Raw genomic sequence first — 16,379 nt, 5'->3', positions numbered from 1 at the left:
GCGAGAGAGTCCTCCAGCTATAGAAGGCCTAGATAGCCTATATTCTAGATATCTTGCTGAAATATAGTTAATATCTTGCTAAAATATAGTTTGGGTGAAATAAGCAAGACATCATTAATTCATCCAAAAAAAGAATCCATATAAACTTACAAACATGAAATTATAATCAGTCTATATAAGTGTGCTGATTATTGATAATTAATTAGCCAAACGAAAAATCACCAGGCCTGCATATAATGTTTATTTAATTTTCCTCCAGGGGCTTAGGCTACTTTCGCCATGATAATTGTAGAGGTGCAGATATCTTTCTATTCTGTGATTGCTATAGTCATTTTATGAGGGTAGACTCCTTTTGGCAACTCCTCCCATCCAGCTATAAGAGTCCAGCTGACCAGGTAGTCCGGGTCCATTCGTTCAACAGGCCAAAGAAAGGCTCCTGGCTGATGACAGGTCGGTCAATTATATCAGAACCATCGTGGATTATTTTCAGCGGTTCTGTGCAGCCTTCCGTTCGTTCAAAACTGAGATGAGTCTATAGGGTCATACAGAACATATTTTCACAGAGAGAGGAGTCCTGCAGTGATTTCGGGCTCGGCAAACCTTTGATGATGACTTTCGCCATGCTGCGGCCTATGGCGACGCACTTGATCTACTCGGACCTCAGCATGATGTCCGAGGATGATGAAAACCGCAGCGAGAGCGACGGCAGCTCGGATCAAAGTTACGGAGTTTGTTCCACCGCCGAAAAACGACTAAGACTTTCACGAAAATCGGATGGAGGAGGCGTAGTGATTATAAAACAGAGGAACGCCGCTAATGCCCGGGAGAGAGACCGGACCCAGAGCGTCAACACGGCTTTCACAGCACTTCGGACTCTGATTCCCACCGAGCCGGTGGACAGAAAGCTCTCCAAGATCGAAACGCTTCGCCTGGCGTCCAGCTACATTTCCCACTTGGCCAACGTGCTTCTTCTGGGAGACGGCGGCAGCGGTGATGGGCAGCCGTGTCTCGGTGCGGTCTATGCGCAAGGAGAGAGTGGCGCAAAGCAGCCGCGGACCATTTGCACCTTCTGTTTGAGCAACCAGAGGAGAGGGGTAATTACTGCCATTTAGATCATAGATTCAAACAAACAGCCCAAAACGCCAGTGCAGCTCAAATACAACGCAATTGTAAAAAAAAAAACATGTTAGGCTACCGGTATGTCACATTGGCTGGTTGGCATCTCTGAGACCACCAGGCAATATTTGTTCGTTTTGATAATGTTTTATAAGGCTGGGTCTCGTGCACTGCAGTATCTGTTTACCTTTAGTCATATCCATTGTTATTGTACGTATTGCAGCATATTCCATTATTTAGGCGTGTGTGCGTAAAAAGCACTTTTGCGCGCGTAAAAAGCACTTTTACGCACTGTCTGCTTTTTACGCATCTCTCATGACGCACGGCTTCTTCACACAGCTGTGGGTGGTTATCACTATAACCTTACCTCTTTACTGAAAAGTTCACACTATAGGGCACAACGTAATACAATAACATACAGCATTATAACTCTCAGCATCGTTTTGGAATTTGATACACATACATCAAAAAATACTAGAGCTAGCTGGGTTCCTCGTTACCATAACGATGCGCTTGTCAATGGGTTGGTCATTTGTATACCTCATCTTGAAATGATTTATTAGATATGCTGTCATTTGCCCTAGAAAAGAAAATTGATACATTAAAATGCTAAAATGCATTACAGATACATTAAAATGCAAAGCTGGTAACAAAACTAAATAGAAATTATGACTGTCATTTTGTCCAAGGCCTTGTGGCATTGTATGACTAATTGATTTAAATTTCTTCCTTTTTTCCAGATAAAGGATGGCAAAGACTGTTTAAAAATGCGAGGGCTGGGCTCCCTGCGAATGAGACGCTGATTGAAGACCAGTGAATGATCAGCTACCTGTAAATCCTCACAGACTTTCTCAGGGAAGCAAAGCATGGTTTAAGAGCATGGCGCACACACACACAAACACACTTGCTGGATAAAATAACGGAACCAAAGAGACTATTTATACTTGAGTGAGAAATGAGGCATGGGCCTTTAAAAAATGCAGTGCATTTGTTTAGAGTTTATGACTTTTTTGGAGCATGAATGCAAAAGTTTAAAATAAAATATATTTTTTTTATCAAAACTGAAAGCTCATTTTCTTCCTGGCTCGTGATTATTATTTTCTCATGAAATAATGTTTATCACATGCTGTCAGCAAGAAAACACATGTATACAACACTCTTAACAATTAACAATCCGAAGAAATAGTTCAATTGTCAAAGCAAATGAAGTATTATTGTATTATTGTCTGAACATATTTCTGCTTGGTCGTTAGGTTACAGTGGGATGTGAATGGAAAGCTATGACAGACTCTATAAGAAAAGAAAAGAAAGAAATAATAAGAACAAAACTAGATGTGCTGTCTTTTTGGGATCAACAAGTATCGATCTTTGAGACCTCTAGTGTGATGTGGGGAGGGTGCTGTTATTTTATAACAAGCAGTGAGCATGCAGTGAAAAAAAACAGACTGGTCCCCCCAAACACTTGACTCCCCATGCAAAGTTTTTTTGTTCAACAGCCCAATGATGAATATCTTTATCTTCAGCTCCGTTTGCAAACATTGATCCTCCATATCATTAAATTAGAAATGTGAATTGGCTTTTATGTGACAACGCCCCCCCCCCCCCCCCCCCCCCACACACACACACATTCCATCCCATTGTTTCCAATAGCATTGCCAAGAAGTTGTTTATGAAGCCCGTGAAGCCACAGCAAAGGGTCAGGGTTTCTGGTGTCATTGACTGGTGTATTTTTTGCAAATCTCACGGTTGCTGTGTTTTGAAGTCTGTTATCGATTAGTCACGGCAAATAGTAGCCCTCACTCTGCTGGGAGCCCCCCACACAGCTGCTGCTATGTCAAAGGGATAAATCACTGTGCTGTGGGCCCAATGGACAGGGAGAGATGGGGTGAGAGGTCAGAGGTCATGGTGGAGCACAGAAGTGAAACTTCCATCTAATGATGGAGACTGAGGCTGATATTCAATTGTGAAATACTCTTTCTATAGTTTCAGGACACTGCATGTACTTTTTTTTGCGTGTTTTTTAGCGGGGGTTCCTATCTGGAGGAAACCCGCAGGGGAGCACAGGGAGAACATGCAAACTCCACACAGAAAAGCACTTTTTGACAACCCCACCTGGGCTGTATACTGAGGACATGGGAATGGGGACACACCCACAGCGTCCCAGGCGGGATTCGAACCCAGCAGGACCTTCTTGCTTTGAGGCGACAGCGCTACCACTGCGCCACCGTATCTTATTAGTAGATAAGGTTTGATTAGTAGTTTGCACATCTGCATTTCCCAGGTTCACTTTCACTTTAACATCCAGCACCTGAGCATCATGAGTTATAATACAGACTGGCTGGATTCAGGATTATTGTATTTGGCAGTGACATCTTTTGCAATCTAACATATCCATAAATCATTTGTTTTCTAAATCATTAAACATTTATTCACTAACAATATGCACAAAAGGTTTTGCATTTTCTTCTGTTTGCTATATTCTCTTGAAACATAGTCGCCATAGCAAAGAACCAACTTAGACCAAAATGTTTCATAACTAGTCAATTGAAATTGGGCTGCTAAGCAAAAACAATCCAGTCTCCATGCGGCTTTTCTTTCCCTTTCTTTCTTTCTTTCTTTCTTTCTTTCTTTCTTTCTTTCTTTCTTTCTTTCTTTCTTTCTTTCTTTCTTTCTTTCTTCTGCAGTCAGTGAAAGCCTCTGTAGTGATGGGCCTAACAGGCAGACTGTGGCTCAGACACAGATTGCAGACTCACACTTTCCTGAAAATGACAGAGGACGGCTCCCCGGTGTTGGGGGGAAAGGGGGGGGGGATATGGAAAGTGAATTTCAAGGCAGTTAAAGGTGCTTGCTGGGGGTTTGAGTCCACCTGCCCTGTCAGGCTAATTAGAATTTGCTGTGCTAAGTCCTTCATGCTCGGGCCCAGCAGGCCTCCTGGAATGGCTCCCTGAGGTCCCCCCCCCCTCCCCTCCTCCAGCAGGAAGATGTCACGGAGGCACAGGAAGGGAAAACACGCACGGGCCGACCCCTCTGAGCTCCTCTCTGTGCGGCAGGTTTTGGGTCAGTGCCAGTCTTGACATCATCCGGCACCGGGACCCAGATGTACAAACGGCTCTCTGGTGGTACCTCCAGACCAGAGTGAACGAAACAGAGTTTTCAACCAATAATTCGGAGGGAGAGTTTTTCCAAGATGACAGGTAGAAATTGATGACAGAGACCATATGAGAAGAGAGAGAGAGGGGGGGGAGAAAAGCAAAGGCAGCAAATAAGGTCACTGCGGATCTGCTTAACATGTCTGACAGGCGAGGATATGGATGCACCTGGGGGAGGGCTGCAAACGCTTATACTTTACTACTTCACTCAGAGGTTTTTTTTCCCTCCTCGGAAGCTCGGAATCTCCCAGCTGCCCAGAGAGGATTTTGTGCCGGAAGAATTTCAGCGGGGGTGAAATGAAGCTAGACGGCGCTTCCACCTCCTCCTGCCACTTCTACGACCTCCAGATGAAAAATGGCCTACATGTGCTGCTCTGTTGTTTATGGAAGATGGGAAAATACAAAACAAAAAGGAGAGGAAACCCTCATTGCTTGTCTCCATTTCTCTTTTACTTCGGCCATATTGTTTGTCTTATTTTAGTTGGATGACGATGTGATAGTGACAACTTTCTTTATGAGTTTCATGAGATGATACTATAGGCTACATCAGAGGTTCTCAAATGTTTTTCAGCAAAGGACCCCTTACAAGATAGAAAATATACCGGGGACCGCCTCATTCTGATTTGTGATTTTGGGCTAGGCTTAATTGTTTCCACGGTAACGTGCTTGACTTTTAAATTGATAGGTTTGTTAGATTAGAATGTAATCCATGAACCATTTTAGATTTAAAGCATACAATATTTTCATTGAACTATGAAGCTTTTGCACACACAAAAAAAGTTTTATTTTGATTTTCCTGAAAACTTTTCGCGGACCTCCTGGCAAAGTGCCACGGACCCCTGGGGGTCCCCGGACCCCCATTTGAGAACCACTGCTATAGGCTACATGGTTTGGATCAGCGATGGTTGCACTTGAATGTTTGTATGTTGTCATACAGCAGCCCAAGGCTATATATTCGACATTCTTCGTGAGATGACAGATTAAGATTTTAATTATTTAATTATTCATGCACAAATGATATCAAACAAATTATCATTTGTAGTAGAGCTATCCCCTTTAATGACTAATTATGATAAGGCGATCCAAATAAATAACTTTTGCACAAGTAAAGCATACAGAAGTAGAAAAGAGAAAGTGTACTATATGCACCTGGTGAGGAATAGCACTATAAATTAAAAAAAACGTGAACCGAAAAGCCATCTTTATATAGTAAACACAAATCACTGCTCTTCACTGCTCTGTCAGCACTGGCTGCTTACACGTGTTCCTACCCTCAACCCCCCCCCCCCAAAAGGAAGAAGAAGAAGAAGAAGGAAAAACTCAAATAGATGATCCAGAAAATGGAGGGAAGTCAAATGTTTTTTCAACATCACGTGGGAGCATCACCCCTGATTCCCAGATGGGTGCTTACCTTCTGCGTGCATCACCCCTGATTCCCAGATGGGTGCTTACCTTCTGCGTGCGTTTTGTTGCCCAGAGAGTCTAGAGAGCTCTTTATGGAAAGGAAACAAACCTGCACATGGGGTAATATTTTAATAGCATCCTCTCTCAGCTTGAAGCAAAGTCTACTTCACCACATTTCAAACGCTCATCGACCGGGGAGACTGTACTTGCTCAGCCAGCATGTCAAAGATATTAATGGCTTTGAGACACTGTCCTGAGATTTGGATACCCCACTTCTGAGCGTATACATGACCACTTTTCCAGAAGCGGAGGAGGAAGTCTGCCTGACCATCATCAGCTGAGGTTCTGTGGGGAGAAGAGCCTGTCTGAGGAGCATGTTGCATCTGAGGCCATTCTCCCAAACATACAGGAACAATTGTTGTCCAGTGCCAGAGAGTTTTGGCAGGGCCTGGAGACAGGAGAGGATGATGGAGGACTGTGCATGGACAGTGAATGGAGGAGGGTGGAGGGAGGGAGAGAGGGATGGAGGGAGAGAGGGAGAGAGGGAGGAGGGGAGGGGGAAGGGTGGGTGTTCAGAGAACAGAGGAACTCCCAGAGAAGACATTATGGAACAATGCAGACCATCGTAACGAAGCTCTGTTCCGGTGCAGGCCTGGACGACCCGCCTGGACGACCTCGCCCGGCCCTCAGCAGCAGCCCTGCCAAAGCCCAGAGGCAGAGGTGAGAATCCAGTAATAGTGACTCAAAGGCTTCGCTTCCTTAAACAAACAATTGAACAATGTGATTGAGCCCTATGGCCGCGATCCCCTCACAAACGCAGGAACGCTTTTGGCCGAGTGCAGTTGGTCTTATAACAATCGACAGCATCCTAAGATCAACTGTATTATTACCCAGATCAAACATGTTGCATCATGTATTCAAGAAGAAGAATCATCAACTCAAAGAACCTGAAAATGAGGATTGACACCAAGAGCATGTGTTGCTGTGTGTGTTTAATCATGTGTTATGATAAGATAAGAAATGCTTTATTGCCCATTAAATATGCATGAGTGAGAAGTGTGTATATTATAAGGTTAGACCAAGATATCAGTTTGCTAATTATATCAGGCTGATATTTCCCTTTTCTTCAATGTTGGATACCGGCCAGTAAGTGCAGATATGATGGAGATTCCTCCCAGAGCGCTGCAGCTGCATAAACAGATTCTCCACTGGTCGCCCTGCCTTACAGAGCTGCTAACCTTTCATTAACTCAATGGAGAGTTTTACTGTCACATGATTGGTTTTAGTGTTGTTTCGGTTTATTTTCCATACGGCTAAAAATACAATTCTGGGAGAAACGCATACATTTGTAATTTTTGGCATGAAAATTATCCAATTTGAAAACACTGAAAAGTGACTTAAAATATCATCTATCAGCCAGTTCAGTGCAGAAAGATTGGTAGGCTATCTGCCTTCCAAAAGCCTTAAAGGAACAGCTCACCCTAAAATCCAAAATACATATTTCCCCTCTCACCTGTAGTGTTATTTATCCATCTATATCGTTTTGTGTTAGTTGCCTGAGTTTTGGAGATATCGGCCGCAGAGTTTCTGCCTTCTCTCCAATACAATGGAACTGGATGGCACTCGGCTTGTGGTGCTCAAAGTGCCAAAGAAATACATTTGATAAACTCAACAGCAATGTCTCTTCCCAGAAATCATGACCCCGTTACTCAAGATAATCCACAGACCTTGTTATGAGCAGTTTCACGGAGGAACTACACCCGCTAGCTGCTAGCTAGTTCCTACATGAGACTGCAAGTTAAGTCTGTGCATTATCTTGAGTAACCGGGTCATGATTTCTGGAAAGAGACAATAATGCTGTTGAGTTTTTCAAATGGATTTCTACAGCCGATATCTCCAAAACTCAGGCAACTATCCAAAAACGATACAGATGGATAAATAGCACTACAGGTGAGAGGGAAAATATGTATTTTGTATTTTAGGGTGAGCTGTTCCTTTAACGGTCAAAGCATAGTAAACATGCACAGCCTTCATGGGAAAGTCTCCCTGCGCTGGGCCTGAGGGAGAGACGGCCGGAACTATTGGGACATTTCATTTCAGCACCAGAGCAAACAGTCAGAGGATTTCCTCAATCAGAGGCTGCAGAGTGTGCAATGAACAACCTCGCTGACAGAAACATGCAGCTGGACATGCTAACAACCTCTGGGATTTACTGTAGCATGCAGCACACACAGTATAGCTACAATATATACAGAGTCAAAACCAGACAGACATGTACGTGCACACACCACACCACCGCAGTCACATATTATTCCAAACCATCAGAGAATCACAACTTTGATGACTAAGGATTCTTTCGAGCTACAGTAAATCTAACCTCACTGACCTCCGATACTAAATTAGCCCATTTCCCCCCCGAGTATAACACATACTTTGCATCAACTGTAAAAATTCCCTTGTGTTTGATTAAAGTGCGTTTTACGCAGCACAACACTGGGACACCTGGACGTTTGCACGGCCTAACAAGTGAAAAAATAATTTCGAAAATGTGTTACAAGCGTCGCCACAAAAAATAATAGAGACCACATTTACTGGATTATGTTGAAATGTGGAGTATTATTATACTTTTCTGTCTGCAATTTTGCTCACTGCTGTTTGCCTCTTCTAAAGCCAGAAACACAGCTGCAGTTACCTGCTTGCAATAGGAAGTGGCCAAGTATCCTCATTCCCACCGCCTAATTCCTGCTTCAGCACTGTACCAGAGATTTGCATCCGCCATTTATTTTCCCATAGACATTTCATAAAATGCTGATAAAAATTGTTTTACTTCATCAAAGCAAACGGTTCAGCTATATTTAGAATCGGGAGAGATCATAGAACATTTTCACTGGGACCAAAACTTAAAAAACTACATCGAAAAAATATTTTCTTTAAATCCGCAATTTGTTATGTGAAATGTTATGTGGTCTCTCCTGTTTCTAAATATATCTGTGCCGTTTGGTTTGAACAAGTAAAAACTATTTTTATAAGCATTTTACGAAATGTCTATGGGAAAATAAATGGCGGATGGAAATCTCTGGTACAGTGCTGAAGCAGGAAGAAGGCGGTCACTTTGCCTCTCTATAACTTTCTATTGTGTCAGCTGCTGCTGAATGAAGCATTGTTTAATCCAGATGGTGGTATCCAAAGACCTCACTCTTCCCTTTTCCATAAAGCCAGTATCCTATTAATAACCATATATCAGCCTCCTTTGTCAACAAGAGCGACACATACAAATCATTATGGTTGAAGGGAGACAATGGGGAGTTCCCTGGGATGAAAACAACAGGATAAGCCATGCCTGTGCTGTGCGTTTGATCAGTGAGCCTGCTGACTGCTCTGTGTGAAGACAGTCAGACCCACACTGACTGACCGGCTGCTACTGTATGGAAGTGACCCACACCTCAAACACATTTCCCACATTTTTATAGTCCTAATATAGACTATTTGAAAATGAGTTAATAATACAGTAATGATGCACTGTTCACAAACGGGCGTAACAACTCCGACCGCCACACGGTGGCATCTTTCCCCCACAAAAAGATGCTGAATGCATCTTACTGTAAAAAAAAAAAAAACTTTTTAAACTATGCTGACAGGAAACCCTACTTTCATTTCTGTAAAAGTGAAATCAATCTTCAGTTAGCACACGCAAGCGACAGATGAACTGTTAAAGATGTACAGAGTTGTTTTATTCGTTGAGGTGAGTAGCCTGTTTTATTAACAATTCGATCATACCCAAACGACAGTCGTTGAACGTAATGTGCTTGTTTAAACCAGAGACTATAGTTGTGTCAATGTCCTGATTTGTTGATGCTTCCAAACACTGTGGTGTGTTTCTCTCAGCTGCTGTTGGTGTTTGCAGCAGCAACACAGAGTGTGACAGAAATCCAAAAAGACTGCAATGAAGATGTTTCTCTGCAGTGTCCAGGCATCATCGGCAACAACTTCCGCGCAGTGACATGGTATAAGGTCAGTCATGTCCAGTGTTGGGGGTAACTCATTACAAAAAAGTAACATATTACATGTAATATATTACTTTTAGCAGTAACTCAGTAATATATACTTATTACAACTAGGATTTCATTAATATTATACCAGTTACTTTGTCAAGTAACACAAGTTACAAATTGAGTTACATTTTTGTTTATCAAAGCACATCTTTCTTTATCTTTAAATAAAGATACAATCATTTCCTAATCAATGTTTTTATGCAAATAGTCACTATAGTTGACAATAACAAAGGAAAAGGATAACATTTTGAATTTTGGATTGTTTACACTGACTTTTTCGGGATGGTTCCCGGGCGGCGATGTCATTCTGCTACTGCTGTTATTTTGGTGCAAGTAATGCAAAAGTAGTGTAATAAGTAACGAGTTACTCTACACAGACAGTAATACTGTAAAGTAACTTATTACTTTCAAATGAAAGTAACTAGTAATATGTAGTATATTACATTTTGAAAGTAACTTGCACAACACTGGTCATTTCCAGGCAGAAATATAGCCTACTATTGTCTCCATCATTTACTTTACACTAACTTTAAGTTGCCAAAAACATATATTTATCACTTTGTGTGCTACTGACTTTCATTTTGATTTATTATTGTGAAAAAGCTGCCATCATCCATGTTATTTTTCACTTTGAACAGTTCATCAACCAGAAACATGTTGGCATCATCAGGAGGGGTGCCAATAAGACCGAGCACTATAACTTCTTTCGGACCGCCAGCTTCTCAAAGGACTACAGTCTGTTCCTTCCCAAACTGACCCCTGCAGACTCAGGGCTGTACCAGTGTGACATCGGAGCAAATGTAGGGGGGAAAAACGTAAACCACCAAATCAACCTCACTGTTCCAGGTACGTTTATTACTGTTACCACCATCCTTAGCTAAATATACACATTTTCAATGAGAGGATTAGATCAAATAAGGTGAGCTTTTTCATATATTGGATCTTAATTTCTAATGCTACAGTGAAGAGGAGATTGTCGCAGCTATAAGAAACTGTATTTTTACCAGCCGCGACAGCTTGTGTTTTCTGAATGTGTGTGTGTGCGTGTGCATGCATGCGTATGTGTGTGTCCCCATGGCAAAATGATAATACCGGGGACTACCAACCACAGCAGTGGTTTTGAGTAGCCTAGATAAGTTTAAATCTAATTTTCAGAGTTTGAGTCTGCAAACAGCAGCACAGAACTGCAACATCAAAGGCGCATGCAGACTTCTGAAACCCACTCGAACACGCACTATTTTCGTTTCCTTTGTGACATTTTGAAGTTTTCCATACAAAGTTTACCTATTCACTCACCAGCTCTCTACATTTCTAAATCTCTCTGACAAAATGATAATTGCTCAGCTATTTAAAGACCTTTACTCAGAAAAACGTGTTTGAGAGTACAATCATCTGTATTTACTGTGAGATGCAAATATCAGATTTTTTATTTATAGCAATCTGGACTGAAGCTCTTCATGTGTACACTCATAGTTTCCTGTCCTTGTGTGTGTTCTTCTTCTACAGACTGTGTGACCCAGGCTTACCTGACAACAGTGGATAAGCCGAACATCACTGACACCAGCAGCCCTGTACACTCTGAGGAGCTGCCAGTCATGTGGATTATTATAGGCTTCTTGGGAATATGCTCCATCAAATTAGCTTTATGTGTAATCACCATTGGGGTAAATCAATATCATTTATCTATTTGCACTACATGGTTTTCTTATGTATAATCTTTATATACTAGAAATCAGTCCCCCCTGCCTCGCCCGCCCTGCAGCTCGATCAGCTGTTGCATGGCCTCGCCTGCTCTATTGGCATGCGCCACATGACATCACATGACAATCAGCAGGAGGCAGGCTCGTGAGTGACATCACTGATTATGTCATAGACATTGTGACATCACAATTTTGCGAGTGACCATCACTGATGACATCATCGAGTGCTCGTGTGACATCACCGATGATGTCATAGACATTGTGGGTCAGGTGGGGTCAATCAATCAATCAGTTTAATACATGTCCCAGAAGGGCACTTTGGTTCACATCAGGCAGTAGTGGTTATTACAACATCATTACTAGTTTGAGATTAGTAATAAAGGCACACTTCAGAATTATAGTAACATTATTACTAGTTTGAAAAGTAATAAAGGCACACTTCAATATTATACAATACATATCCATTTGTTGCAATACGTACAGATTCCAAAGGACCAAATTTTGCTCCCTTCTGCCGAGTCGCCGCGTGCGCAGCGCCTTGTTGCAAACTAGCTCGTCAACAAACGCAAGTGGCTCGCTGTCAATCAGCGCCAGATGGATGTATCAGAGGAAAAGGGGGGGGGGGGGAGGGGGGATGATGCAAGAGCTAACAAGGGCTAACAAGGTGGGGGGTTTGGGTGGGGGAAGAGGATCATGGATGGGGGTGGGATGTGCGTGGGTGCGTGTGTGTTTGTGAATGTGTATATGTGTGCCCGAAAGGTGAATGGCCTGCATTTATATATATAGGTGGTGAGGGGCACTGCAGTGTAGGCGAGCTAACTCAGTTCCTCGTGCTCTGAGCTGCTGTTTCCTCTTAAATGGTCCTTTCCCACATTCAGGGTAATTTTTTTTGTGTGGGTGGCAAATTTCCAATTTCCATTTTCTTTTTTCTTTTTTTTACCATTCAGGTTACTCGAGCCATTGGCTCCAGACGACAACGGCAGAGGTGGCGAAGCTGAATATAACTTCCTGTTTGAGAACATCACAGAGCACACACCCCATCGATCTGAACACAAGGAACAAGCTCATCCAATGAGCTATATGAATAGACAGAGTATGCATACAACACACACACACACACACGCACGCACGCACATACACACGCACGCACGCACGCACGCACACACACACACACACACACACACGCACACACACACACACGCACACACACACATGCACACTTCTATAAATGACTTCACTTTGAAAGGCACCTGATTGGTAAGGGGATTCCCCTTAAAAGTCCGCTGCAGCACACCAATTATTCAAATAGCCTAGTCACTTAACAGCAGTTAACAGCAGTTAAAACGTCTCTATAACATCCAAAAATGTCACCACCAGAGGGAGCGAGGAGGCTTCCAATGCAACGCAACCATCTTTTTAGTCAGGCCAGCTACTAGTACAATGGGCCTTGTAAGGTTGGTTATATTAAGCTCCGACAAACCATTCAACAACAAGGCAGCCAGGCATAGTTACTGATATGAAGTCCGACAGTTTAGTTCCCACCTTTAGTCCAGAACTGCACGACAGTTGGGTCGTCCCACATCATGTGAAGGAACCACACGCAGCAGCTGCCTTTTCTGAAGAGGTCAGCTCAACTAAAATTAGCTCGGAAACAAAAATAAGAGGATCTAATATGTACAGAAAGAAGAACAATGACTGTCACACTGATCTCACACACACACACACACGCACGCACGCACGCACACACACACACACACACACACACACACACACACACACACACACACACACACACACTGCTGTATTGTTAAGGCTTGAAACGTATATGTTGTGTACAGTATGTATATTGATTATGTGATATTGATTTAAATTAAAGTGCAGTGATAAAAGGGAATCATCTTGGTGTGTTTCATTATGTTGTTTTTTAAATGTACTAGGCTCAGCCGCTGCGCGGCCTCGCCCGTAGCTTGTCCTCGCCTGTCCCAGCAGCTGTTCTGCCCTTGAGGTCAGTAGCTCCCCTGGCCCATGAAGTTTGCTTTTTCTCATCAGGAGTCATCGTCCTTTTCTCAGGAGTTCGAGTTGATGATTCTTCTATAAATAGGTCACGATGACATCAATTTCATTGTGACATCAACAGTGACATTATTAGTGATGCCATAGCCTTGAAACAGGCTGTTGCTGTTGCCACTGATGATGTCATCAATTATGTCACAAGACTGTACAATGTCTATGACATCATGAGCAGTGTTGGGGGTAACTCATTACAAAGGTAACATATTACATGTAATATATTACTTTTAGCAGTAACTCAGTAATACAACTTATTACTTATAGGATTTCAGTAATATTATACCAGTTACTTTGTCAAGTAACTCAAGTTACAAATTGAGTTTTGTTTTTTAAATCAAGGCACATATATAAATAAAGATACAATCATTTCCTAATCAAACTGTCTATTTTTATGCAAATAACCACTATAGATGACAATAACAAAGGAAAAGAATAACATTTCGAATTTTGGATTGTTTACACTGACTTCAAGGCGGTTGACATTATTTTTCGGGATGGTTCCGGGGCAGCAATGTCATTCTGCTGCTGCTGTTGTTTTGATGAAAGTAATGCAAAAGTAATGTAATAAGTAACGGGTTACTCTACAGAGACAGTAATATTGTAAAGTAACTTATTACTTTCAAATGAAAGTAACTAGTAATATGTAGTATATTACATTTTGAAAGTAACTTGCCCAACACTGATCATGAGTGGGACAAAGGCTGAAACAGCTGAGATCCAGCTCCATCATTACTGAATTACAGAATTGAAACATAAATATTGCCCACATCCTCAATTTTATATATAGATCTTTATATATAAAACTATAGTCTTTTCTGGTGAAAAAGGGCTTGTGGTTTTCATGTACTACACCTAAGGTTCCTCTGAATGTAGTCCAAAAGGAAATGACAGCATGCAAGGAACAGTTCCACTCTGACGTTCTATTTTGCACTACAATGTCACAGTCAGCAACAATGTATCCTAATGATCTCAACAAGAAGAGTGATCAGTCATTCCACACTTTCTTCTTTGAGCGACACCTTAAGTCCTCTTGAGGTTAAACAGTAAAGTATTTTCTGTGTGCTCTCGAGCTTGTATTGACTTTTCTGTGTCGGGCGTGTAAAGGCCACCAGCTGCGTTAGATACTGGTTGCTGCTGACATCGACAGCAACGTGCACTGATCACACACAGGAGTGAATTTGACCGCCTCTGCTTTCCAACTTCACAATGATGTATGATGCATTACATGACGGATCACTGCCTATTGCCAGTATTGATTTGAGAGCACATGAGGTGAGGCAGCTTGCCCAGGTGGAACTCCTCTTGAAAGAAATGTGCACAGATCACCACCTGCTGGCAATTCAGAGGTAACGCCGGCACAGTCAGACCAAATCAAACATCACCTCCACCATCAGGACTTATTAAAAACAGGATGATTTTCAAAAAGGTAACGTGGTGGAGCAACAGTAAACCTCAAGTTAGAGAAGCAGGCTCGTGGCTGGACGGTTGTCTGTTCAAATCTATTGACCAATTAATACAAAATAGATTAATAGATAATTAGAATAGATATAATTTTAATATTTATTTTTATACTTTGTCTCTCTCCACTATGTGTGTGTGTGTATGCGTGTGTCTGTGTGAGTGTGTGTGTGTGTGTGTGTGTGTGTGTGTGTGTGTGTGTGTGTGTGTGTGTGTGTGTGAGTGTGTGTGTACTGTAAACTCATTCTTACAGAAGAAAATATGTAATCATGAACAGTTTTTGGGAAAATATCCTTCTGAGGAAGCATGCCCCCTGGACTCCAGTGGTCGAATGCAGGAAATTTGTTCAAAAGTAATCCAAAAGTAACAGAAAGTAATCAGTTACATTACTTTTACATTGTGATTGTGATTGTAATTAGTAATTGTATCCGATTACATTTTTTAAAGTAACCCTCCCAATCTATTTGCCATTCTTCTCTTATCCGTTTTATCAGTTAGTTTCCCCTTGTTCTGTTGCTCACCTCACCAATAACAAGAACCAAGAAAGCTGAACACATTACACCAGTTCTCAAATCCCTGCATTGGCTGCCAGTAAATCTTAGAATAGACTTTAAAATTCTGCTAATAGTTTACAAATCTCTCAACGGGTCAGGCCCACACTACATCTCTGAAATGCTTCTACACTATGAACCATCCAGATCCCTGAGATCTTCAGGCACTGGTCTACTAATTGTCCCGAGGACCAAATCAAAACATGGTGAAGCCGCGTTCTCCCACTATGCCTCTCATAACTGGAACAAACTCCCTGAACACATTAGATCTGCCCCTACTCTGCCTATTTTTAAATCCAAGCTAAAGACCTTTATGTTTACTCTTGCCTTTAACTGCTACTAAACTACTGCCTCTCTCCAGCCCGGCAGAATAAACCTGTATTCGGCCTGTAATTAAAAAAAAAAAATTCCTGTACATTTCCAACAAATGGACTGTACATGTAATAATAATACTGAAGAATGCCTTGTAACTTATTTAAAACAGAAATAATGTTTCATGTTTGTTAATTTGAGTATATATTCTAACTAAAACTGTCGGCTGTGTTTTTTATATATGCATTGCTTTGCTGCTTGTTTTTTCAATTATTTTTTTGTAAAGCACCTTGAATTGCCTTTGTGTATGAAAGGTGCTATATAAATAAATTTGACTTGACTTGACTTGACCAATGTCCTGTCTTATCAAATGTTCACTTGGTGTATTGTTGTTTTTTGTCAAATTAAATAACGTAAAAAAAAATGGCAAGAAAATGTATAAATAACACATATATTCCCAGTGTATTCCCCCCCCCCCCCCCCCCCCACACACTTTTTGTGCGTGTTCCTATATGGGCCAAATTCCCACTCCTGTAGTCAGGGTCAGTATTGACAGTCCAGACAGAT

General features: G+C 41.8%; 2 protein-coding genes across 2 annotated transcripts; both read left to right on the top strand.

Moving 5' to 3' along the window:
* The first annotated feature begins 533 nt into the window (after positions 1-533).
* On the top strand, positions 534-1,994 carry tcf15 (transcription factor 15). The gene is made up of 2 exons (XM_083638805.1): positions 534-1,094; positions 1,857-1,994. The coding sequence occupies exons 1-2, from the start codon at positions 606-608 to the stop codon at positions 1,917-1,919; spliced, it is 552 nt and encodes a 183-aa protein (XP_083494931.1). The 5' UTR covers positions 534-605; the 3' UTR covers positions 1,920-1,994.
* A 7,339-nt stretch (positions 1,995-9,333) lies between these two features.
* LOC310778961 (uncharacterized protein) lies at positions 9,334-13,302 on the top strand. The gene is made up of 5 exons (XM_083639433.1): positions 9,334-9,411; positions 9,555-9,680; positions 10,360-10,567; positions 11,228-11,385; positions 12,369-13,302. Exons 1-5 carry the CDS (start codon positions 9,385-9,387, stop codon positions 12,417-12,419), a joined length of 570 nt encoding a protein of 189 aa, XP_083495559.1. The 5' UTR covers positions 9,334-9,384; the 3' UTR covers positions 12,420-13,302.
* The last annotated feature ends 3,077 nt before the right edge of the window (positions 13,303-16,379 follow it).

The sequence above is a fragment of the Poromitra crassiceps genome (genome assembly GCF_964638095.1).
Source record: "Poromitra crassiceps genome assembly, chromosome: 6".
Lineage (NCBI taxonomy): Eukaryota > Metazoa > Chordata > Actinopteri > Beryciformes > Melamphaidae > Poromitra > Poromitra crassiceps.
This window is presented reverse-complemented; position numbering and strand designations above follow the sequence as displayed.